Source organism: Podarcis filfolensis, assembly GCF_964270895.1.
Source record: "Podarcis filfolensis genome assembly, chromosome: 3".
Taxonomy (NCBI): Eukaryota; Metazoa; Chordata; class Lepidosauria; order Squamata; family Lacertidae; genus Podarcis; species Podarcis filfolensis.
In genome coordinates, this window is record NC_139606.1 from 48,755,499 (window position 1) to 48,782,768 (window position 27,270).

At 39.8% G+C, this 27,270-nt stretch overlaps 1 protein-coding gene across 4 annotated transcripts in view; it reads left to right on the top strand.

Annotated features, from left to right (window-relative positions):
• GRIK2 (glutamate ionotropic receptor kainate type subunit 2) overlaps nt 1–27,270 on the top strand; it is a 439,539-nt gene that overhangs the window by 279,342 nt on the left and 132,927 nt on the right. For all 4 annotated transcript variants that reach the window (XM_083608281.1, XM_083608278.1, XM_083608280.1 and 1 more), the window contains exon 12: nt 9,948–10,171. In XM_083608281.1, the coding sequence (XP_083464407.1) occupies nt 9,948–10,171 (224 nt within the window). The remainder of the gene's footprint in view (nt 1–9,947; nt 10,172–27,270) is intronic.

The window sequence follows — 27,270 nt, forward strand, 5'->3', positions numbered from 1 at the left end:
CCTGCCCGCCTCCTGTCCCCCAAAAACAGTACTTCTGTCTTGTCAGGATTCAACCTCAATCTGTTAGCCGCCATCCATCCTCCAACCGCCTCCAGACACTCACACAGGACCTTCACCACCCTCACTGGTTCTGATTTAAAAGAGATGTAGAGCTGGGTATCATCCGCATACTGATGAACACCCAGGCCAAACCTCCTGATGATCTCTCCCAGCGGCTGCATGTAAATGTTGAAAAGCATGGGGGAGAGGACAGAACCCTGAGGCACCCCACAAGTGAGAGCCCAGGGGTCTGAACACTCATCCCCCACCACCACTTTCTGAACACGGCCCAGGAGGAAGGAGCGGAACCACTGTATGACAGTGCCCCCAGCTCCCAGCCCCTCAAGACGGTCCAGAAGGATGTTATGGTCGATGGTATCAAACGCCGCTGAGAGATCCAGCAGAACTAGGAAACAGCTCTCACCTTTGTCCCTAGCCCGCCGGAGATCATCAACCAGTGCGACCAAGGCAGTTTCAGTCCCATGATGAGGCCTGAATCCCGACTGGAAGGGATCCAAACACTTGTGGACTCACTTGCAGTGACCCCCCACCCCAGGGACAAAAGGTTTAAGAAACTGTACAAGACAATGTTCTGGGATTTGAAAATGGGCCACATAACATTTGAAAATGTTATTGATTATAGTTGTAGGTAGGCGTTGGCTCAGGCACTGGGTGTATATCTATTCTTAGCCTCCAGGTGGAGGGCTGATGCTTGAACACTCTGGTTCATCACCTAAGCACTGCCATCTCTGACCAACAGTGGGTCAATTTGAATTCAAGGGGATGGTGGGCTCCTCAGTAATACAGTGGTACCTTTGGTTGTGAATGCCTCTGGTTGCGCACACTCGGGGTTACGAGCTCTGCTAACCAAGAAGTAGCCACTCCTGGTTGTGAACTTTGCCCCAGGATGTGAGTGGAAATCGCGCGCTGGAGGTGCACATGCAGTGGGAGGCACCATTAGCAAAAGCGTGCCTCATGTTACGAGCGGTTTCCGGTTATGAACAGACCTCTCAAACAGATTTCGTTTGTAACCAGAGGTACCACTGAACCATGTTTTCTGGATAGTACCACTGGGTTGGCAATTTGTTTATTTAGAGAATTCATTTATCCTCTCACCTTCAGTAATACTATTTCCAGGACAGCTGAAAGAGAAGATACACTGAAAAGTTGCAATGTCACACTAGGCTGCATTTACATGTTATGCTACACAGCACTGTGTGATCTTTGTCTTGGTTAGATCAATATCAGCTTGTAAACCAATGTTTGGAAAGGATCAGCAAACTAGGATGTTGAATTTATAAAGCTTATCACTGAGCACATGGGAAACAAAAGCAAACAGCTCTAAACTATGGTTTGCTTGTTTTAGAGTTGGGAACTCCAGTCCACTAAGATAGGTTCTTTTTAACCTTGCTTAGCACTAACCATGGTTTGGTGCAAAGTCTGAATTGAGTTTATCACAGCAATGGTAATGAATCACAATTAGAAAATGATGGGTTGTATCTGATGAGGGCAACCTGTTTGCACAACAGAACGCTTTACTCTCTCTCTCTCTCTCTCTCCTCCCTTTCCACTCTCCCAAATCTATTCTGAAGCAGATTTTTGGAGAGCACATGTGCAAAGGGGTAGAGGGGGGCTCCCATGTACAACTGGAAGCCCTTGCACAAACAGCATGATTTGTACCTCACACCAGAGTTAAGTACTGCAGACTAATGAATTCACTGTGCAACTGCCTGTATTAGCTGATGAGGATCCAGTTGCTGTGAGTGGCTACAACTTTAATCTTGTTTCTCATGCAATAAGTACTTGCATCTCTTCAGTCAAGCAATGCATTATTATAGCCATAAAACCAACTGTCTGCAGTTTCCTATTCAGAATTTTCCTTGACAGCCTCCTATTAAAGTGCTGACCTTGGTTACTAACTTGAAGTGGGAAATAATCATATCCTTTTAAGATTCTATTCTTTCTCTTGTAATATATAATTACTGTGACAAAATGTTATATAAAATCCAGTCGTATTAGACTTAAATTCTGATTTGAAAAACATGCTAAATGAAATATAATGCCATATGATGCCAACATTACAGGTCCAACATTGCGTACATTGTGCTACTTGGATAATCCGTGCACCATTTGGATCCCCCCCCAACCCTAATGAAGACAATTAAACTAATGGGAAAATAATTAGTTTTTTTTATAATTTCATAAAAATGTATAATTTTAACTGATTTTCATTGTACTGAGTTTTTGGAACACTGCTTAGAGAAAATTATAATTAAGATGTATATAAATTGTAGAAATAAATAAAATAAATACATTATAGTGAGTTGCATGTAAGCAAGAGGAGTGATTACTTTTGAAATTCTGAAAGCAGATCGCAATGCTGCAGAACTGATTAGACATGTTCCCATGTCATCAGTTCAGTTGGCTTGTGTGGTCGCCTCTCTAAGCATCTGGTTAATCCCTGACACAGAGCAAGTTTAGACTGCCCAAGTCTTCCAAGCCCTGGTATGTCTCCAGTAACACACAGTTGTGTGGATAAAGGCTAGGGTGATCTTTAAGCCATTTCCATTATTTCAGCCACACTTTCCTCAAGTGCCTTCATTTTCCCACATAGAATTATAGAATTGTAGAGTTAGAAGGTACCATAAGAGCCATCTAGCCCAAATTTCCTGCAATGCAGGAATCTTTTGCCAAACGTGGGGCTCAAACCCACGACTCTAACATTAAGAGTCATGCTCTACTGATTGAGCTATGAAGTGTTTAGGCCAGCTCACAGTAGCCTTTTTCTTGTGTGAGAGGAATGTGTTGGTGTGACTTAGTATCATATATTTTTGTGTCTTCTACAAGAACATAAAAACTCTGCCTTTCTAGTAATATTCAATGTATTTACATATGAGGGATTTTCACTGAAATGTTTTTAAGTGGAATGCATCTCAATTTTGTGCAGTGTTAAAACAGGCATAATTTTACATTTCCCCCGAATAAAGTGAGGTCAGAGTCTTGTCAGGAAGCAGGTGGGCTTATTTCTGTCTCTATTTTGTCTATGCTGAATCACATCTTAATGATTAGTTTACATTTTGTCATATATTTCAAACGTGAAACTGCCCTCTTGCACCAAGATTCTGGCAGCAAAACCCAGATAATCTCATTCAGCTAGTGGAAACCCATTTGTCTGCTTGCGTCTTTATGTAAAGCAGAAATAAAAACTGCAAGGCAGCAATTTATTTCTGCACAGAAAATGGCATAGTAAAATGGGAGAGAAAACTACTTAGAATGTATTTTGCTGAAATATACGACTTTCACTTCCTTTTTTTATTTCATGCACTGATGTTCAGTTAAGCTACGGTAGATTTAGAGCATAAGCTGCTGTACAAAGCAATACATGCTAAAGATGAGACGAAGATAACAAATCTGTACTATTGCTTGCTTGAATCATTCATGTCAGCCCGAACAACTAGATAACTGTTGGACCAACTTTTATGTACGTGCATGGGGGGAGGGGTTATTTTTTGTTTCTGTTCTTGTTTCTATTATGTATTTTATGGTTTTTATCATGTATTTTTATGTTGTGACTGCCCTGAGATCTATGGATGAAGTGGGTATAGAAATTCTTCTTCTTCTTCTTCTTCTTCTTCTTCATCAAGAACATCATTTTACTCATTTAAGTGAGCCATAGAGAATAATAAATATATATATTATTAAGTATTATTAAGTATATGTTTTATTTATTTTTGTTTTGAAAAATCACTAAAAAGCATTTTTTTTAAAAAAGAGAGAGAATAATAAATACTCCTTGTCTGAAAAGAAGTCTATGGCTATAGAGTATCAGAAATTTGTAACTTTATAGTTTGAGCCAATTAAGTGTTCTTGCTAAAAAGCAACCAGCAAGCACACATATGCATGGTAGATTCTTGTAACAAACTGATCAGAGAGGTCTTTGGATCAGCCCCTGGCGCATGAAAATGTTGACTCATTCTGCAGCTGTTTTTGAGAGATTTCATGCTAAGGTTTATCAGGAAAGAGTTTGATGTTCTTAAAAGTTTAGAAAATCTGCCTTCACACTCACAGTGATATGGGGCACTTGGCAGCCAGCTTCCAGCTGGGCATCTCTTCCTGGAATAGTCTTGTGAACATGTGATGCCACTGTGAGCAAGTGCTTTCACTAAATGCTTTCAGGATTAATCTAAAATGGTAAATGTGATTTTCCCTCTGGGTCCTTTAAAATTTACTTATTTTTACTGGGAAGTTTCACTCACCACTCAACCATTTCAAAGCAATCCTTGCACTCTTTGGAATTCAGAAAAGTGAAAATTTCAAATAATAGCTGTGTATTGTGAATTTAATAACTGCTTTAAATGTGTACTGAGTCAAATTTCTCATTCAACCCTTCCAGTTTAGCTTGCAGACTTTGCCTCTATTTTTAACCGGATTGGGGGGCTTCAGCAAACCCAAATTAAAATTAAAAGGGAGAAATGTGTTGATATGTTTTCTGGGGCTCTATGCAGCTCCATACAATTTTTTTTATCCTTTGCTGTTTTCTATAATCTGTGCTCTTGATCTAACTGGAGTATATCTGATGCTCGTTTCCTCACCATAGCTGTCAACTTTCCCCTTTTTTAAAAAGGGAAACTCTCTTATTCCGAATAGGATTCCTCGCAAGAAAAGGAAAAAGTTGACAGCTATGTTCCTCACCTATCTCTCCATCCCATCCCATCTCCTCCTATCCAGGTTCTTAGTAAAATGAAATATCTTGTGAAAAGCAAAATTTCAGGAGCATAGGCAAATTCTGGAAATCAATTACTTAGATCCAGATTTTGAAGAAAAGGGCAGTTTCAAACCTTGGCTTTCCATTCCCTGTGCATCTACCCCAAATGCTCCAAAGAATTGGGAAGCTCTCGAGGATGGGAGCTGCTTTAGGTGTGTGGTGTTATTTTAAATGATATTTATTTTATGCTGTTTTTAGAAGACTGGGGAGAGTGGTGGCTATCTGTTGGTACAGATTCTTTTCCTTTTCTTGGAAATCAAACATGATTTGAATGGTCAGTAAAGAAAACCGAGCTCAAACAAATGCACTGCAGCCCACAGGAGTTCTTTGTAAAACACAGGCCACCCCACCCTGCACTTATCAAAACTATGAGCATTTTGCTGGTTGATAGTAGTGTGATCTGGCCCAGAAACTTTGTCTAAACCAAGACAAACTCTTTACGGAATATAGACTTCTGCAGTTTTCATTTCATTCATTTTTTCTAATATTTATGCTTTTAATATTTGTACATTGCCTGCAACCCAGATAAAATTTAATAAAGCACTTATTAAAAAACACATTCAGGCAAACAAGTGTGCTAGCATACCATGACTACAGGCTAGCATTTGTACTGTAGACTTTAATGCAAGTAAACTAGCAGTGGATATATAAAAGCACTGTCTGTGTCTTTTGTGGCAACAATTTATCGTTAACAATTTCAAAAGTTAGACAGCTAGCAACTAATTGAAAATACGTGGGCGATTAATTAAACATGTACATTATGAAAAAGACATGTAAAACATGAAAGGTAAATATAGAGCCAAAACCAAACCAAGGTTGCGCTCCAGTTCTGTACTATTTACATATCTGGGAAAAAGTCTCATTGAACTCTGTGGGATTGCTTCTGTGTAGGATTGCACTGCTAAACATTCCAAGAAATTATTATAATATTGTGTTCTTCTTCCAGAAGTCAGACTGGGATAGCTCAGTGTCATACAGACTCTTTTCAAATAGGGGAGTTGAATGTGAGATTAACTGGTAACTAAAGCCATGTACATTTTGAACTGCGGTTAATGGAGGTGCCATTAGGTTGATAGGGGTTTGCCTAAGTCATGTGCAAATCCTTAAGTGAAGCAATGTTGGACCTGGACAATGTCTGTATAGGAAGCCAATGTTAAGCACAGTGTAATCTGCTGAAAGCTCTTTAGCAGAAAGGCAGGAAAGAAATGTAACAAATAAGTACAGTGTTAAAATCCAATAAGTGCTTCCCTCTGCCTCCATAAGTACATAAACTCTGGGTTGTGCTGTGGAGATATAAGTCACCCTCCAGTTAAAAACAATGCCATTGATTGCACCCTTGGCGAACGCCTGTTGAAACTGTAAGCAGAATGTTGCCTCTACTTCATAAAACAAAAGCTGTGAGGAACAACAGCTGCGCTTTTAAAACTCGTTTGCTGTGAGGCAGCCCTTGCAGGTGGACAGCCTTTATATTTCCTAAAACTACTTTTACTAAAACTATTTTTGGCGTGCAGCAAAATTTTTCATAGGGGAATAGTTAGGGCCAGAGGTGCCAGCTTGTGAGGGGGATTGGGGAGGGGACTAGCCTAAGGGAACTAGCCTGGCCCCCTTAGTCCAATGACCGCATGCCACTGATTTTTGCTATCTGTTGGGGCCAATAGAAAGCTTATTTTTCAAACCTGTTTGTGGGATAGAAATGTCAGGGTATGTTCGACAGTTGGGAACAGAAGGGGTAATACTGACCCATACCCCATAGCCCAGTGATGGCCAAACTTGGCCCCCCAGCTGTTTTTGGGACTACAACTCCCATCATCCCTAGCCAACATGACCAGTGGTCAGGGATGATGGAAATTGTAGTCCATCACTGCCATAGCCCCTCCTTCAAAGAACCCTGATTGTGGCAAGGAAAGGCATTTTCAGCATGGGAGGGGCACCACTGGAAAGCAAGGGATAATCTTTCCTCCCCAAGAGGCAACTTCCCTCACAAACACCTCTCCTCTGTTATAATTAGGTTTCAAAGAAGCCTCCTATTGAAGCCAATAAACTCTTGCTAAAGCCTGTTTCCAGCATGGGAGCAGGGAGGGGATTAGTTGGTAAGAAGTCACAGGTGTGAGGGCTAGTTAACTATCCCTTTCCCAAAGCATGGCCCACATTGCAATTAGGCTTAAGGGGGGATTCTATTGGCTGGAATGCTTCTTTGAAGCCTCATTGCAGCAGTGGGAGGGGTCTCTGCAGGTGCAGGTGCTGTTTGATGATCCATGGTTTACAGATATTTCTGGCATGGTCATGGATGAGTTTTTTCTTAGCCTGGTAAGTTTATTGCACTATTGATAATTCCCTTTGATGTTCTGTTCGTGTTTATTAACAGACTGCAGACTTGGTTTTCCTCTTAGCTGCTTTTTTGGGTTTTCTTTGGGATAGGAATGTGGGTTACAAATACAAAATGAAGTGAAATTTTCCAGTCTAGTAGAGACCAGCATAACCAGCCACTTATATGTTGTATGGACAACTCTTTGAGCAGTTTTCTTATATAGGATTTTCTTTGTGATAGTTGTGATATATGGACTTGCTTAAATATATGCTTTTGTTGGCAGAGGTGAGCACCATAGCTAGCCTCAATACAACCTACTGGCTCCACTGTTGAAGGAGTGACCAGCTCAAAGTTGCCACACTCTACAAGTTAGTTTTTTCAGGCATTGAAAAGTTTTGAAGCTCTTGAAACTTCATAGTTAAATAATATCAGGTTTCCTCTTTTATTAATTGGGTGTGGTTTTATGCGTGACTTTGCCCAGTTGTGACACTCATGAACTCTCTGTGAGTTTTAGTTGCAGATTCAGAAATGCGTATAAATATGTGTGTTTTGCTTTAAATTTTGATTGGTGTAGTTATTTTTGCATTATAACTGTGTTGGCTGAAAAGCAGCCTGTAAATAAACCTTTATCTACTGTAGCAAGTTCACCAAATATAGGGCCATGGTAAAAGCCTTTTACTCATAACATTTTGTTCTATCAAATAGAGTTGAAAGGCTAAAATGCAAAAGATCTCATTTGTTATGGAGATGTAGGTGTTTGCAGAGTGATGATAAGACATCTTCAACCATAAGCGTGTTTTATTTTCTCAGTTGGCTGCTTTGCCCTGTAATTGGGAAGAGATGTACAATAAAAATGTGTGGTGATACACAGAGCTGAAGGTATAACCGTATTTTGCATAACTTAGACATTCTCTTTGGAGTAATGATCATCATGTTAATGTTGTGGTTCTCTATGGAGGTTGGAAGTGATGCTCTTAAGCTTGATCCTCTGAACTTTTAATACACCACAAAATCTGTTTAACACAGCGGGGCATATTGTATCTAATAAAAAACAATAAATACAGCAGAAGCTATAGTTTGTGGAGGAGTTGTCAAGTTAGCATATGGGGAAAAGCATGGCAAACTTCACCTCTTCAAGTTAGGCAATCAATCTCTGGTCTTGCATAAATGCTCTTCAATATAATGAAATTAAGGTACAGTATATTAAGCCAGTTGTAGGATTCCCACTCTCCAAATCTGTGTGAAAGGGCCTGTTTGTTTGTGTTCGGCTAACCAGCTGATAAACAGAAGCAGTAGTAGCCAGAGTGTGCTACAATTGATGGTAACGTTCCCTGAGTGGAGTTCTGCTTAGGCTGCTCCAACCAGCAATATGCAGGAAGAAAGAGACATAATTTTTTTGCTGATTTCTCCTTCAGTGGCACCTCCTATGATGTTCTCAAAGGTGCCACAAGAATCTTTGTTCTTTTGGAGGAACAGGCTAACACAGCTACTTCATACCATGTATGAGAGTTATTTATAAGTTCTTTTAGAGCATGCTGCTCACATGTAAATGTGCTACAGATATGCTCAGGGAGCATGGACAAATGTGCTCAACTCTTCCCCTTAGTGTTGCTGTGCCTGTAAACCTCAAGGCAATGTAAAGTTGAGCCTGAAGCAGGGAAGCTCCTCTACTTATGGAGGCTTCCCACATGAGTTAGAATGCTGTTTTTTTAGGGGGATGGGAATAGCAGTGTTGAAGCAGCCCAGAGCTTTAGCGTCTCCACTCTCCCTGGTTGTGTGTAGCATTTACATGCCAGCACTGCATACAAATAGGGCTGTGGAGTCAAACTAAATAACCACTACATTCTGTAACAGGTGTGTTTGCCACCCTAGGGTCCTATGGAAGGGAGGGCAGGATTAAAAATATAATAAATAAATTGAATGAAAATAATTAACCCATTTGAAAATGGAGCGCCCGTGTTTGAGCAACTGTGTGGCAGTATCGTTGATGCTTCTGAAGTCAATGACAAACCCTTTTCTTTCAAGAATCAGAAGGGGGGTTGATTTGAATACAAAGTTTTTACATTGCTAAGGGGGAAAATGAACATCTTAAACTGAACTTGAAAATAAGAATTCATGACTATGATCCAGAGAGCTCCCCTAAGAATATGAAAGTGCCTCTGCATTCCCAGCGGTAAATTTAGGAGTGGCAACAGAGAGTAACAGCAGTTTCTGACTTTGCTTTTCAAATTTTGAAGCTTTTGAAACTTGTTAGTATTCCCAACTGCATTTTTTTAAATAAAAAAATAAGGGAGAGTCAAAGATGCCACTATTTAGCACAGATCTAATTGCATGGTTCTCTGTATTGATTGTGGTTCAAGGGTTTAAAATGTGAGCCTAATTCTCTTGTTGCGTGTCGATCAGAACAAGTTAAATGAAATGGAGAATGTTTTAATGCTTAAAATCCATTCAGCCCTCCAGTATATATTTTGAAGGGAAATCCCCACCACCACCACCACCTTCAAATAGAGCATGTTATAAATGAAATATTAAATGGGATTCCACAAGTAGTCACTTCTTTTCAGATTTTTTTCTCCATATCTTTAATGGTATCTGTAAACACTGCAGTGTTCAAAACTCTTGGAGGAAGAGTAGCAGTATAAATCAGCTTCTTTACTGGAGGAGGAGCAGAAGCAGAGCTTTAAATTTCAGCTTAATTGGTACCGAGACAGGGCTCTCAAAGTGTATAAGTCTGTGTTTTATTTAATTTGATTGCCTGCTTCTGTCTGCTGCTTTTGACTTATGGCCTATTTCTCTCTCCCTCTCTCCTTCTCTCTTTTCTTCCTTTGCAAACAGAAAGCTGACCTTGCCGTTGCACCACTGGCTATTACGTATGTTCGAGAGACGGTCATCGACTTTTCCAAGCCTTTTATGACTCTCGGAATAAGTATATTGTACCGCAAGCCCAATGGTACAAACCCGGGCGTCTTCTCCTTCCTGAATCCTCTCTCCCCTGATATCTGGATGTATATTCTGCTGGCTTACTTGGGTGTCAGTTGTGTGCTCTTTGTCATAGCCAGGTAACATGTGAAACCTTTTTGTGGTATTTTGGCAATTGTTACCTTTTCTTCCCCTCAAGAATAATTGTCAAAAGTCACAAATCCTTCCTTACTTTCTTGTTCTCATTTTTTGATATGTAGGGCAGGAATCTCCAACATTTGGGGGCCAATGGGCACATTTGGAGTTTTGAAAACTATCATGGGCACCAGTCACAAAATGGCTAGTGTGGAGAGATCTGGCATTTTAAAAAAGGTGACTATGGAGACTGCCATATCTAAAAGAGCAGAAAAAGAGGAAGACAAAATGATGTAGGCATGTCCCTCAATCGGTGCACTTGTTCACAGAGAGAAGCTCTTCGGAGCACTCCTTGCTTCAGAAAAGAAGGGAGGGTGGGAGCCTAGTGCAGCAGCCAGTGAATTGTGGCAATGCTTAGGGGTAAGTGTTCAGTATAGCTGTGGCTGAATTAGTGGAAAGAGGAACTGCAAAGAATCTCTCGGGCACTGTAGATATTTGCTGAGGCCTTTTGCAGGCACCGTGGGATAAACGGGTGTGCATTCTGACCTCTGTGGATACCACCTTGGAGACCCTTTCTGTAGAGGGCCACTCAGTCCTACAAAGGGCTCAGGGTCCTACACTCCCATGATGCCTTTCGCCTGCTGGTTATGTCACAAAACCCTCTGTAGACTGGTATGCCTACTAACAGATAACTGAATCATACTTGGCATAGCATTCAAATGAAATAGATATTCAGATTAATATTGATAAGGATATCAGAAAACTAAAAACAAAACTCTTGACCCTTGTGTGCAGTGTTTGGGTGCTCTAAATCCTGCTAGCCCAGCTTCTGCTGGGCCATCTCTACCCTTTCCATGTGTTGAGGGAAGATCTGAGGAGAGGATCCTATTCTATGTGCATTGTCTTGCCCATGTTTTAGAACCCTGGTCACACAATGTTCTAACTTACAGTGGTGAGGGTGGTGGGATTTAGAATAGGGATGGGGAGCCTTTAACTTGTGGCTCAGCCACAAGGATAAAACAAACAAAACAAAACACTACCTACTCACTGGTTTGATTTAGCCACACCTAAGGATACTTGACGACTTAGGAAGGTTCATTTAGACATTAGTTTGAAAACCTTTATTGTAAACTTAAATATGCAGCAAAAGGTTTTTTTATGTAACAAATTGGTCAGAGTAATGCACATTTGCAGTGATACTGCTCTGCTGTTCTAAGATTACCAGAGTTGGCTGCTTCCCTCACAACTGTGTTCCTCTGTCTCTCTGTCTATCTACCTGTCTGTCTGTCTGTCCATCTACCTAGTTCTCCTTTTTTCTTGGCACAGAGTTATTCCTGCAGCCTTACATGATCTGTTTATCTCTGTTCACTGTGGAGATCCACTTAATCCACTTCTCTTATGCCAGAACTGTCATCAGTATTATATATCAGGGACGTCCAACTCCCAATAAACTGTGATCTACTCACAGTATAAAAAGCTGTCAGTGATCTACCCATTGTCGTTGGATGGGCCAAAGTTGTTGAGCTTTAAACCACAGTTGTTCAGCTTCCTCCCCCCTTTTTGGGGGGAGGAAAGAGATCTCTGAGGGGCCAAAGATCTACCAGGAACACCCCATGGTCTTCCAGTAGATCACGATCTACCTGATGGACATGCCTGTTATATATTATTTCCTCAAAATTTTATAAGAGATGGTATTATTCCCGTGGACATTGATGAAATAGTAGTCTTTTGAAAGTAGTGACAGTTGTGGCTCACCCCTGCATAAAATATGTGATGCTATATTGGCCAACGATTGAGTTTGCTAGTTGATTCCAGTATCAGCTTTTTACTGTTCTTTAGGGGTGCCAACAAGTGTGTAGATGGGTATCTCAAAGACACTGTATAGTTGGATTTTCAGAAAGCTATTCACTACTCCCCAAACAAGCCCCAAAATAAATTTTGCAGTCATGTGGCCTGTGCTCCCCCCAGGGGGTACTCAAGGGTACGCAGTATCAGCACCTCTTTGGGTTTTGTTTAAAAAGTGTGGCACTATAACAACTTCATGGTGAGTACTGGCACCTATTTTTCTAGAAAAAAAGCACTGCATTTGGTTAAGATTAAAAGGCATTCCTGTGGATGGGTAACCAGGTGCAAGATAGTAGGCAAAGTGTAGATAGTATGCATACAATGAAAATAAAGTGATGTGGTGTGGACATGTTGTCTTTTAGGGCTAGTGGCATTCAGTTTCCTCACAAATTATCTAAAGCATGGTGAGATAGCACAAGCTTACAGATAAAGGTTATTGTAGATTTCAGATAAATTGTAACTTTGTAGAAACTTATTTCCGAGGTGATTGTGTGTGTGTGTGTGTGTGTGTGTGTGTGTGTGTGTGTAGTGTAGTGTTTTAGCTAAAACAATAACAAAAATACACGTCGTACCATACACAACCTGCTTGTCTATCTAGAAAGAGCAAAATCAGCTTTCTACCTTTCCACTTTACAGAACATTTCCCTGCATGTTGAAAAATGTTTAGCACTGGTTGATTCCAAAAAACAGGTTGATTTCACCAATGTTATAAAGTGATATGTTGATGGATTTTGTGTACACCTTCTTGAAAATGTGTTTTCTTACGCTGGAAACACATTTTTTTCTGAGCATTCAAGCACTCTTTCAGTTTTCTTTTTTGTTTAGAAATATTCACTTGTTCTCACTCACTGAGCATGGTGGGATGTTTGTTGTCAGTAACCAATGCCATGTTTTTAACGGCCATTGTTGAGTGTTTTCTTTTTAAAAATTTATTTCTTGATATATTCTATCAGATGTTGAAAGCATCATCCTGATTGTAAACCATTCTAAAAACATACCAATGAGAATATAGATTTTGTTAAAACAGGGAGCTGGATTGAAGTTATATCATCTGATTTGTCTGTAACTTTAGAATAGGGATGAGAAACCTGTAGACTCCAACTCCCATCACCCCTGACTGTTAACCATGCTGGCTGTGACTGGTGGGAGATGGAGTCCAATGACATCTTGAAGGCCACAGGTTATCCTAGCTCTGCTTTAGATGTGCAGATACATGTACAGGTTAGATGTACAAAATGGTTCTTAGCTTTATGAGTAAACAATCCAAGTTCATTCACAGAAGGAAGGCTTAGGGGAAATTGTTCTTCTCCCCAATTGGAGGTGGTACTTGTTTAAATATCTGTCTGTGCTAACATGATCAACCAAATTAATACTGATTTCCCCCCCTAATTGAAACGGAACCACTATATCCCATACACTATGGTCTGAAGAAGAATATTGAGAAAGTAAAATGCTCTGCCAAGGAGTCTACTTAAAGCTGTTGCTGGGACAGATGGTTTAACTTTGAAGCATAGTCGTCGTCTTCTTTGGCAATCACTCGTAGCTGAGTAAGATTGTCTTCCATAAACACAGTTTTAACAATGAGTCTGTAAGTGACTCTGGAGGCCAATTCTGGATCCACACGTCCTTCCACAGTGGGGACATTGGTTTCCAGGTGGGGGCTGATCACGGTGTGGATTTGCCTTCCTCCTAGCATGTTTCTCCCTTGCGTCCTGAGTTCAAGTGTCTTCAAAGCCCATGACACCTTTGGTAAAGGCTGTTCTCAAGTGATGTGTAAAATTTTTTGGAGACACCGTTGATGGAATCTTTCAAGGAGTTGGAGATGGCGTTTATAAGTGGTTCATGTTTCACAAGCATATAGTAAGGCTGGTAGTACAATAGCTGTGTAAACAAGCATTTTGGTTTCCCTGCGAATGTCCCGGTCCTCAAACACTCTGCACTTCAGTCGGGAGAAAGCCGCACTCACAGAGCTCAGGTGATGCTGGATTTCGGCATCAGTGTTGGCTCTTGTGGAAAGATAACTGCCTAGGTAGGAGAAGTGATCAACATTTTCCAATGTTACACCACTGAGTTGGATTTGTGGTGCTGCAGAGGGGTTATTTTGTACTTGTTGGTGCAGCACTTTGGTTTTTTGGATGTTGAGTGATAGGCCAAGCTTTTTGTAAGCTTCTGCAAAGATATTTAACATGGTTTGGAGGTCATCCTCTGAGCGTGTGCACACTACGTTGTCATCAGCATACTGAAGCTCTATGACGGAAGTTACGGTATCCTTACTCTTTGTTTTCAGCCTGCTCAGATTGAAGAGCTTTCCATCTGTTCATTATATGATTTCTACTCCGGTGGGGAGTTTCCCTTCAACAAAGTGTAGGATCATGGCAATGAAAATAATGAATAGAGTTGGGGCAATAACACAACCCTGTTTAATACCTGATCTCATTGTGAATGGCTCACTTTGAGAGCCATTGTTATCTGCGATTGTTGCTGTCATATTATCATGGAGGAGCCGAATGATGTTTACAAATTTATCTGGGCAGCCAATTTTCAGAAGGACAGTCTACAGGGCATTACGATTTACAGTGTTGAAAGCCTTAGTCAGGTCAATAAATGCCATATACAGGGGTTGGTTTTGCAATTTGCATTTTTCTTGAAGCTGTCGAGCGGTGAAAATCATGTCCACTGTCTCCCTAGAAGGCTGAAAACCATTTTGGGATTCAGGAAGAGTCACCTTGGATATTGTTACGAGACGGTTTGCTAAGATCCTTGCAAGAATTTTGCTGGCCGCAGCTAATAGAAAGATGCCTCAATAGTTTCCACAATCAGTTCTGTCACCTTTTTTAAAGAGATTGATAATTTTGGCATCTCTAAAGTCTGCTGGGATTTCTTCTCTTTCCCAGATTTTTTCGATGAGCTTGTGAAGTTGTTGTGTAAGTTCAATTCTGCCCACTTTGAAGATTTCGGCAGGTATCCCATCAGGTCCGCTGGCTTTGTTGTTTTTCATTTGGTTAATAGCTGTACGCAACTCTCCCAGATTTGAAGATACTGCAAGCTCATCTCTAATTTGTTTTTGCAGGATTTTTGAGAGGACTTCAGCTACGGGGGAGTTGCGGTTAAGGAGATGTTGGTAATGTTCTTTCCAGCACAGTGCAATAGCTTCTTTATCTTTTAGAAGTGTGATACCATCTGCTGAGCGTAGGGGGCATATGCAATGATTTATTGGCCCATAGATGGTCTTTGTGGCTTTAAAGAAACTCTGTGCATCATGAGTGTCAGCTAAGCACTGGATCTCTTGAGCTTTTTTTATCCACCAGGTGTTTTTTAGTTCTCTGGTTCTTCTTTGAACCTCAGCCTTAGTGTTGGCATAGGTTTTTTTCTTAGGGTTCACAGATGGTTTAACTTTGAAGCACAGTAGTAGGCTGCTGATGGGTTCATGCCTATGCAGTGTTCATTTATATAGCTGTAGTCATAAAATAATGACTGCCAGTAAGTCCTGTAATTATCTTATGTTAGACACATTATGTAGTATATGTATTTATACTAGTTATAACATATATTTTGCAATGGCTAATTTTTCATGTTTTTCATTGTGCTGTATTTATACAACAGGCTTGCTCTGACATTTTAAATCAGTTGCTGTTGGTTTTTGTCATTTTTTGGAAATATCACATTGGCATATGCACATTAGTAGCAGGGAATCATTATAAAATAGATACAGATTACTAGCAAATAGTCATTGTTCAGTGTTTGTGTTTGGTCTCGTGACATGGTTTCTGCCTCTTGAAAGATGGAGTTAATATTTATAATCTGAAAAGAGAGAATGTTAGTGTAAAGCCAACTATCAGAGAATAACACGTAAGGAAATTTGATTTCCCTCCTGTAAAATCTTAAATCGAATTTTATATATACATGGATTTTGTTCTGTTTTCAGGATGCAGTTTAGTGAACAGTTTTTCATTCACAAGGACCACTGAAATTCATTATACTTATTTGTTGAGTAACTGTGTAATGCTGCAACCTAAAATAATTGGCTTTCTTAATGCTTGAAGAGCAACAATATTTGTAATCTATACAATTTTCACATTTTTAAAATATATCCACAACAAATGCCTGAGTTTGTCATTTACTTGCAATTTTACCTTATAGCAGGAAAAGTTTTAAAATATTATTTTAAATCTAAATATAGTTTTTTAAAAATTCTGAGTCTATAACCCACTCTGTATCCACCGAATACCTAAGCAGTATACAGAAATAGACTATAAACCCTAGTACACATAGTAACACAGTTTTAAAACAACATAAAGACCATCAAGAATGGAAGGCAGCATCATCAAAATAGATTGACTTTAGAAATACTTGGAGGACATAGCAATGTTGGGGCTTGCTTTACTTCTAAGAGAGTTTCAGAGAACAGGTACCACAGTGCTAAAAGCACATGCTCAAGTCACAGAGGTTTGTGGAATCATCCACAGATTTAGGTGACCAGAGTGGAATGTATGGAGAGCCAGCATTCCAGGTACCCTGGTCCAGAACCATACTGGGCCTTATACAGCAATATTGAAACCTTGAATCTAGCTGGGTTGCAAATTGGCAGCCAGTGCAATAATTTCAGCAGTAGGTTTTCCCAGAGAGCAAATGGGTAACAGTGTTTTGCAGCAGCTGCAAGCTTCCAGACCAAATACAAGGACAGCGCCACAGTAATAAAGCCTAGAAGTCACCAGTGTGTGGACTACTGTGGCCAAGCTGTCCCTGTCCAGGAAGAGCTGTAGTTGGTGAACTAACTAAGGCTGGTAAAAGTCTTGGGCATAGGAATCACTTGAGGCTTCAGTGAGAATGCTGAATAGGGGAGCACTCCCAAATTGCAAGCCTATTCATTTAGATGGAGGGCAACCCCATCCCAGAAAAAAGGCAACTGACCCAAATCTCCCAAACTCAGGGACCACTCATGCACAAAGTTTGCCTAAGGCTACTGGGGTGAGGATGGGGGAATCAGCATATGGAGGTAAAAACCATTTTACTCCTTTTCCGTATTTGCTTGCCAGTATATATTAAAGGAGGCAGGGGAAATCCACCATACTTAATGTTTGTGCAATTGGTTTTTAGAGTTGTAAACTGCTTAGAAGCCTGTACTACTTCATTATATGGTGGGTGACGATAGATTCCCTCTCCCCCCCCAAAAAAAACACCCCTGATCTTCACTGAGATAAAAAGTTAGGAAAACAATAGAATGCTATTAATTCAGGTAGATCAAAGTGATTCACTCAGGAATTCTCTTCTGCTAAATCTTATTTTCACATAAGGAGTCATTCAGCCTGGATTACCTGCCACCTCTGTGTTCTCCTTCACCCACTGATTACTTCCTTAAGCTCCTCTATGCTCCTTGTGATGGGCCCTAAATCATTTAAGCTACTTTTAGCCAAGGGAAGGTCACAACAAAGTGAGAGAGACCTGCTCTTTCTGTTTGATCATTTTTCTACTAGGAGAAATAGGGTCTCGGTGTGCTTGACATTTTTGCTCTTCTATATATACAAGTCAACAGGGTCTTTCTTAACATTATTCCTTGACCCCTACTAGGCATACTGCAACACTAAGGAGTTTCCAGGGAAGGCAGCACTCATTGGCAGTTTCCCCACATACAGAAGGTTACTTATTAAGGGAGCCGCTTTCATTTTTGGTAATAAAATGTGCAACCTCAGTATAAAGTACAATGTTCTGGAAACCAATTTTGATTCTGACTGTTTCAGGGAAGTTAAAATTTCTCACTAAAAAGAATCCATTTTAGGAATAGTTCCTTCATCCAGTTCAAAAGTACTGAAAGATGTCTGCAAATTATCTCTGTCTGAATAATGAATTGTTATTTTGGATTATGGGTTACAATTCATTATCAAGGTGCAACTTGCATAATTTTGCTGGTGGAGGATCTTGGTTTCTAAACCCTCGGTCAGAGAAAGATCAAAGTAGGGAGTTTTTGCTTCACTTAAAATCAAGGGAGCTACTGTTTAGGTATGAAGTAGTATGAAACAGTGCCAGGCCTGAGGAAAAGTATCACTTTCCTTGTGAGTACTGGCTAGCTATGTTTTGTAGAATATTTAATTCCAATGTATTCCCCCTTGCTGCTATTCACATGGGCACTGCCAACTGGGCCTTTGGATGTTTTCATTGTTATTTTCGTTTAATTCTTTTCGTGGAGGATAAGGCTATCTTCAGCCTTCGCTGTTGGATGCAGTATGCCTTGCAGATGGGGAGAGCTTGTTGCACTTAGATCCTGCTTGCAAAATTCCCATAGGCAACTGTTTGACCACTGTGAGAGCAGGCTGAAGGGCTCTAATCATCCAGAGTGGTAAACCAGTTGGTCCACCAGTGTAGCATCATTAACAGAGGACCTCACAATGGTATGCTGCAGAAGATTTTGTGAATCACTTTGAGAGGAAAATTCATTGGATCTGTGCTGAACTTGATGCCACAATTGGTTCATGCATGTTGGAAGTCCCTTGAGCCCGTCGAATTACACCATGTAGGATCTGTTGCAGTTGTTGCAGTCCAAGGCTGTGGACCGGAGGTTTGCAGCAGTGAGGCAGACTGCATGCCCTCTTGATCTCTGCACATCATGGCTGGTAAAATTGGGTAGAAGGGGATTTACTGGATGATCCAGTAATGCCTCACTACAGGAGAGAGTCATGCCAAGTGCCTTGAAAGAGGCTCTTGGATGGGCCCTTGTGAAGAGGTTTTCCATGCATTCAGAGCTTTTAGAAAACTATCGTCCAGTCTCTAATATTTCCTTCTTGGGTAAGGTGATAGAAAGGGTGTTGGCTAGCCAGCAGTTGTGCATGGAGAAAGTAGATCATCTATATTCATTCCTGTTTGGATTCAGACTTGATATTGGCAATGAAACAGTTATGGTCATCCCGATTGATATCAGAAAAGAAACAGGGGACTGTGACCCTGTTGGTTCTTCTTGACCTATCAGTAGCTTTTGACACCTTTGTCTATGGTGTTTTGGAGAAACTTAGGGAGCTGGAGGTAATGTTTTAGAGTCGTTCCACCTCTACCTGCAAGGTCACTAGCAAACAATATTATTATTATTATTATTATTATTATTATTATTATTATTATTATTATTATTATTGCCACCATTAATTTTAACTTATTACCTGCCCCTCCTTCTATCCCAGGCAAGCTATAACAATTTAAACCAGCTGCCTCCCTAATATCAACCATCTTGGACCCCATGATCAGCAGCTGAGGCTTGCTGGTGGTGCCACAACTGTGGGCTTCCCAGTTGGTGGTGACACGTGACAGATTCTTTCCAGTGGTGGTTCCCCATTTGTGCAACACTCTGTCTAGTGAGGTGCACCTGTCTCCCTCTTTATTTACTTAACATGAATAATTTACCTAGCCGTTTGAGAGCTAAAAGACAGTGTTCCTTGCAACCGTGAGATCACTGGTTGAGTATGTTTTAATTATTCTTAAAAACGTTTTAAAACTGTGTTTAGTTTTTGGAAAAAAAAAATTTGTCATTGAGGAATCTGTTTCCTTCAGCTACTTCAGCAGGAAGATCAGAGTATAAATCAAATTAGTAGTAGTAATAGCAGTAGTAGTGATAATATGTGGCCATTTGGCCTGATGCAACAGGGCTTTTCTTATGCTCTCATATTAAAACAGATCTTTTGGGTTCTCTACAGCAACTCAAGGGTGTCCATACCCTACTGTTCCTAACAGATGATCCCTTAAAATAAAATATTGTAGTGTGATTATAAAACAGAAAGCAGGAAGGAACTGGTTGCAACATGTCAAGATATGTGTAAAAGTTTTTCCTGCGCATGATAGCAGAGGCTCATAAAACTAGTTGCTGCTAAATAAGGAGAAAATATATTGCAGTGAAGGAAATTCTAGAATGTGTATCCCAAGAGCCAAGGGCTAGTAACAGCAGAAAACTCAATGATCAGTAAAGCTAGTAAGTAAAATGCTATCATAACACTAGAATAAAATATTGGCTTTAAATCACCTCACAACTTCATAAACCTGGCTATTAAAAGCCATTCTTAAGGAAATTTATCAGATTCCCACTTCAGCAGTCTCTAGTGGGGAAGGAGTTTCATAGGTTTAATTCCAATTTCATTTTTATTGTTTACCCTGCAGACATTATGGAACCTCAGAGGGTAATTTTAAAAACACAGTCGAAGATATAAAAATACTCATAGATTTGTAGTGCAATCAATTACATTTATCTTAATAAATCATGTTTGTGCCTTGACTAATGCCAATAAAAAGTAGCAACTTTTCATTATCCTAGACGCATTATTGAAAATCAAGTGGCCTGTCTTTTGTAGAATAGACATTTAGCAGATATATTTAGCAGCTCAGCCATATGTTGTTCTCTGTATCAGTGTATAGTTGAATATATTATGAAGAAGATCCTCAACTTCACCAGATGCACAGTGGATTGCAGGAAATGACCCAATTGGCAACAGTGGTGACAGTGCTATCAAACACAATGTATATGTAAATGGACAATTGCCAAGGAAATACAACATGATCACATTTGACTTCAAAAGAAGAAACACCCCCAAAAATGATTAAAAGAGACAGCCACAATATTTGAAGCTGAGCTAGAATGTATATCACAATACTACCAAGGCCAAGAGGATGGCTGCATGGTTAACAGACAAATAAGTTAGTAACTTATTACAGGCAATGAGACTTTCTTTAGAAAATGGAAGTCTCGTCCAAATTAGGAGAACAAAAAGGAATGCAGACTTTGGCAAGTGAAATGGAAGCAGACAATTAGGGATGCTCAAAGAGCATTTGACAAGCACGTTGTGGAAAACATAAAGACCAACAACAACAAAAACTTACATACATTAGCAGCTGGAGACCAGCTTGAAAGACCGTTGGAATAAATTATTTCTGTCTTTCCCAGGAAAGGAATACAGTATAAGGAACGGAGGCAAATAGTGGTGACAGCCAAAGTTCTAGGGCTTATAGACAAAATAAAAGCGAGCAAATCACTGGATGCAGTTGGCATCCACCTGAGAATTCTTAAGTAATTCAAATGTGAAATTGCTGATCGGCTAACAAAAATATGTAAACTTGTCCCAGAGATTATCCTCCATGCCTGAGGACTGGACAATGGCCAATGTAACACCACTTTTTTTTTTAAAAAAAGAATTCAGTTGACAATTTGTATTTAGACTTTCAAAAAGCTTTTAACAAAGTACCTCACCAAAGACTTCTGAATAAGTTTAGCTGCCACAGAATAAGAGGAGAGGTAACTGGTTAAGAAGCAGGAAGCAGAGAGCAGAATAAATGGACAGTTATCCCAGTAGAAGCAGAAAGTGATGTCTCCCAAGGATTGGTGTTGGGAATTGGTAATTTTAACTTATTCATAAATGCCTTAGAGTAAGCGGTGAGGCAGCCAAATTTGCTGATGATACCAAATTGCTCAGGATCATTAAAACAAAAAGAGATTGGGAAGAACTCCAAAAGGACCTTTTCCAAACTGTGTGAATGGGGAGTAAATTGACTGCTGCAATTAACTGTAAACAAGTGTAAAGTAATGCACACTGGGGCAAAAAAATTTAATTTCACATATACCCTCAAGACCTCTGTAATGGCCTAGTCTGACCTAAAACAAGACCTTTGAGATGCTGTGGATACCTCAATATAAATGTCAAACCAGTTTGTGGCAATTGTGAAAAAGGTGAATTCAGTTCTACAGATCATTTGGAAAGGAATTGAAAAGCTGCTATAAACATGCCATTATACTAACCTACAGTGCACCCACACTTGGAATACAGTACTGTGTGCAGTCCTGTATGCTTCGCTGAAAAAGAATATCGTAAAAGTGGAAGGGGTAAGAAAGGGGCAGCCAAAATGATCAAGAGCAACTCCACTACGAAGAAATGGTTCAAATATCTGGGCTTTTGCAGTTTAGAAAAGTCTAATAAGAGCAGACATGATGCAGGTACATAAAAGTGGGTACAGTGGTACCTCGGGTTAAGAACTTACGTAATTTGTTCCAAAGGTCTGTTCTTAACCTGAAACTTCTTAACCTGAGGTACCACTTTAGCTAATGGGAACTCCCGCTGCTGCCGTGCCCCCGGAACACGATTTCTGTTCTCATCCTGAAGCAAAGTTCTTAACCCGAGGTACTATTTCTGGGTTAGCAGAGTCTGTAGCATCTGTAACCCGAGGTACCACTGTATGGTGTGGGGAAAATTAATTAAGGAGAACCTTTTTGCCCTCTCATAACATGGACAACCAGTGAAGCTGGATTCATGGAGAATATGGCTCTCAATAGCTACTTGCCACAATATCTGTGCTATCAGATACAGTATGCCTCTGAATGTTTGTTGCTGAGAATCACAAGTAGGGGATAGTGCTGTTGTGCCCAGGTCCTGCTTTCAGACACTTCCGATAAGTGTCTGGTTGGCCACTATGGGAACAGAACGCTGGACTAGGTGGGCCCTTGGCCTGATCCAGCAGGTGGTTCTTAAGTAATTCCACCCATTAAGGAAATTATAGCAATGGTTTACATTAGGAAAGCAGATCCAGCCAATTAGGCAAATAGGGCTAGATGGTTTTTGTGTGTGTTTTTGTATTTAGAACTTCTTAGTTCATTTTTAATCCATCTTACATTGATCTTTCCTAGTGCAGAAGTGATTACTGCTCTTTAGAGAACAGTTCAGGTTTATTCAGAGTTCAGCTTTATCCAGAAGTGCAATATGGCTTGATTGTGTCAGCTTGAAAATGAAAGGTAGCAGCAAATACAGGAATTCATTATCTTTCATACTCCTATTTCAAACAAAAACCTGTTTTCTTCCACCGAGCTCATAAACAATTTTAAAATTATATAACAATATTAAAAATAAACACCCCTTATGTTTTTCTGGAATATTTGTTTTTAACATCAGTTCTGTTTGCAAGTAAACATTTATTAAACAGAGTAACAGCATACTTTCATATATGCAGACAAAGGATCCAACACAGTGCAGGATCTATACTTTTTATTCAGTTGATGAATAGCTTTTGTATCTGGTCTTTGGCCAGGGCAGTTAATAGGACCTGCCATGTCAAAGTCCTCATCCTCCCACTCATACCAATATTTCATGTACTTTTCTAAAACCATTGATTGAATTTTCTACTCCTCCACATTCTGTCACCATCTATCACCACTTACCAAATATTAGAGTTTGTGAGAGGGGAGGGGCAGTAGTTCTGATAAAGTCCTGTCTGCTGCCTCCCAACTTCAGACCATTTTAATTATGAGAATGCCTGCTTATTCTATTAAGGCACTACTTGAATACCCACACTTGCCATTCATAGTAATCCCAAGTTCCTGAATTGCCATTGTGAGGAATACTGAAGTTACCTGACACTTTGACAAATACATTCAATTGGTTATCCTTAGCATAGATGCAATCTTGTATGAAATTATGGCAGCATCCTTTGCAAGATCAGTAGTTTTCTTGGATCAAATTGTATCACCATCTGGTAAAGCAGATTATTGTTTATGATATCTTTTAGGCATGTGGGTTGGAATCCATGTACATTTTCATAGTAGGTTCACAGGCATCCCACACTGAGAATGAAATAAGTGCAAACCTTGCATGTGAAATTTTTTAAAAAGCAAGGTGGTTCTCCTCCACCCTTTCTATTGTTGATAATGTCCTGATTTTAAAGGTCATAGTCTTTATAGTGTCATGGATAGCTCATTCAACTTTCTTGTGGTCAAACCACTCATTACATGTCCATTGCCGCACTCTGCCTCGGCCTTAGTAACAGCAACAGTAGCAACCTAATTCATCAGTATGCCATGCTGAGCATATGTGATTGTACAAAGCAATATGTTGCCAAAAGCATATTTGAATAAATTGCACCCTGTCGGATGGAAAGCATCTGACAATTTTCGTTCTCTCTCCTCTTTACATATTGCCTCCAACAATGGACAAAACATGAGAATAGGCACTGCTGTTTCCAGACAAGGTTTAGTTTAAGAAAGAAAGAAAGAAAGAAAGAAAGAAAGAAAGAAAGAAAGAAAGAAAGAAAAGAGTCTCTCTTCCCACACACATACCAAGAGTTCTATGAAAATAATAGAGAAGAAAATTCCAATAATGTTTTTAGGATTTGTTTTGGTCATATTTGAATTTTCAAAATATTTTTATCGTATTTGTGTTCCTCCTCCCTTTCATTAGCCATCTTGACTTTGTAGATAAGGCAGGATTAGGATATATATAAGTGTGCCCCTTAGAGGATTGATACTATATATATAGTATTAATCCTCTAAGGGGCACACTGTGTGTAGGATTGAAAAGTCATTTGAAATCAACAGCAGGTGTATTGGCACAAAGGTAAATCCTGTATGATGATGATCATAGAATAATAGAATTGTAGAGTTTGAAGGGTCCCAAGGGTCATCTAGTCTAACCCACTGCAATGTAGGAATGGCAACTAAAGCGTCCATGGCAGATGGCCATCCAGCCTCTCCTTAAAATGAAGGAGAGTCCACCACCTTCCAAGGGAGTCCATCCCACTGTCAAAAAGCTCTTGCTGTCAGAAAGTTCTCCCTGAAGTTGAGTCGGAATCTCCTTTCTTGTAACTTGAATCCGTTGGTTTGGGTCCTGGTGTTTGGAGCAGGAGACAAGAAGCTTGCTCCATCTTCCATGTGACAGCCGTTTTGATATTTGAAGATGGCTATCATATCTCCCCTCAGTCTCTTCTTATCCATGCTAAACATACCCAACGCCCTCAACTGTTCCTCATAAAGCTTGGTTTCCAGAACCTTGATCCACCTTGGTTGCCTTCCTCTGCTCATGTTCCTACTTGTCAATATCCTCCCTAAATTGTGGTGCCCAGAACTGGGTGATGATCATGATGCAGTAGCAGCCAAGCATTTTTGTGCAAGTGCCATTAAAGTAGTGGAAATTTACAAACAGCAGTAACTGGCATTTTTGTAGTCTACTCCAGCCATGGATCATGCATACATCATGCAATATAAAAGACCCAAAGTTGCAAAAGGGCATGACTATCTTCTAAATCATGTCCTGATATCTGCACTGGACTGAGTCTGCCTGCCTTATCCTGAGATAAAATGAACCATTCTATATAGGCAGCAGAATTGCATGTTAGCACTTCAGGTAGAAGATGAGAGGTTGCAAATTTGTTTCCCCACAGGGAGGGTGAAACCTTCATTGTGCAGAGAAAAGTAACACACTTAAGGTGCCAAGAAGGTGGTAGAGAAGCCAACCAGTGCCTGCAGCTACGGCAACGGGACAGAACATTTACTTTATTTTATTTAAGTAAGGGGAAAGTGGAGAATCATGGTACTGTAAAGGACAGGGGTTCCCCGAAGTTTGGCAGAACAAGAACTCCTAAGCTCCAGAGCACTTTGTAGTAAGCCAACATGTTTGTTTCACAGTGTGTCTTAAAACACACCTTTTGTACTTGCCCAATCCACACACGATAAGCTAGCTAGGTGGAAGGGCTTTTAGAAAATATGTTTATTTTTTTGTGGGAGGCATAATTGCCTGATGGAGGATTCAGGATGTGTTCTGGGGTTGGTGTTTTTTTTAAAAAATAAAATAAGTAACAGTCCTATGTTCCCCACTCCCCACTCCAGGTTCTGAACTATTCAGCTCTCAGCAGAATAAAATGAGCTCCAATCTTTAGCAGGACTTTATTGGCCTTAATACAGTAAACAGTTTTAGCTCTGTATTGCTATAAGATCCATATCTACACGTAGGCAGGATATGTCTCCTACCCCGCAGCTTTGCAGCTATCATAAATGCATTCTTCTAAGATAGTGCCATCATCAGCATGTCGCTAGACATTTTTAAATCAGCAGAGACTACAGCAATTTATTTGATGAGGGTCTTATTACTTTCTAGTGGAATTTTAGTGTGAAGATGGTGAAATCTTCTGTATTAAATGATCTGGTTTTTGGAAAGTTCTTTGTAATGAAATTCTACCAAAAGCTCTGAAAATTCTCTGGTTTCAGGGCTGACAGAAGAAAGCAATGAGACCTGTCTGGAAGAAAAATGGGAGCAGTTAAAAGAATATATATATATATATATATATATATATATATATATATATATATAGTGCTTATGGAGCATGGCAAAGATAATATCAAGCCATAAAAGCGGGGGTATATTGAAGACCCTTCTCTAATTAGCCATATTTGTCCTTCACATATTACTTTTATTTCTATCTTTCCTTCTGTCTTTCTGTTCTGAAGAGGCAGTTAGTGTAGAGGTGACAGTAGTTAATCATGTCAAAATCCTTGCGAGCGTGCCCTTCATTTGCTGTTAATGAGAGGAATTTTCACCTTGCTTCAAATGCAGCTTTAATTAGATGTAGGCTGTAAATGTAGATATCAAAGTCCTCCATGTAGAGAAGGGGATCCATTGTGACTTTTTCACTATAGCAAAGACTGACAGAACTCCCAGCCCTGCTTCTTGTGTTGCATTTTCTCATGAATTGCAATACCCACATGCAAAACATACTTATTACTTCTCTGCAGAATATAAATCAGTTAGGAAGATCCAGTGTATGTGAACTATGCTGGGTTTTTTCCCTTAAACGCAGACAGTCATCTATTTTTCTGGTTCAGAAAGCAAAAAGAAAAAAGAGGAAAAAAGACGCAAAGTCCATCCTAAGTATGGTATTTCAGCTAACAACAGGAAATACTGGTGTATTCATATTCTGAGCCTCATACTTTTAAACCAGTCCTTTCACTTATACTTAGAGTGTTAAGTGAGGAGTATAAATGGTGAGTTGTAAACTGTGCAGAATCAGGCTTGGTGATTCCGAAAGCACAATTTGTTTAGAACTATAGTCTTAGAGTACAGTAGTAATAGAGTTCAACTGGAGTAGGAGGCTCTGTAGAAATCGGTAGGGCTTATTTCTAAATTATTGTGCACAGAAGGACCTCTTTTCTATAGAAAGGATGTTGTTGTTTTTCCAGCATTTTTGAGACTCCCTTGCTAGCAATTCAGAGACTGGGGAAAACCATACTGTCCCATTTACTTTCACACATAGATTGGCTTTGAGAATTTAAAGCCAATGTTAAGCGACTCACCAAACACATGTAAAAGTAATATGCCACTTCCATATACTGTAGTTGCCATGCCTTTCAGAGTCATTCTACATCTCCTATAAGGTTATGGGATTTGGATATGGTTCACAAACTGGATTAGCAAGGTTTAGTGTGCAATATGTTGTCACATAACTAGAAGTGAAAAATTCAATGAAATAGCCTAGAAAT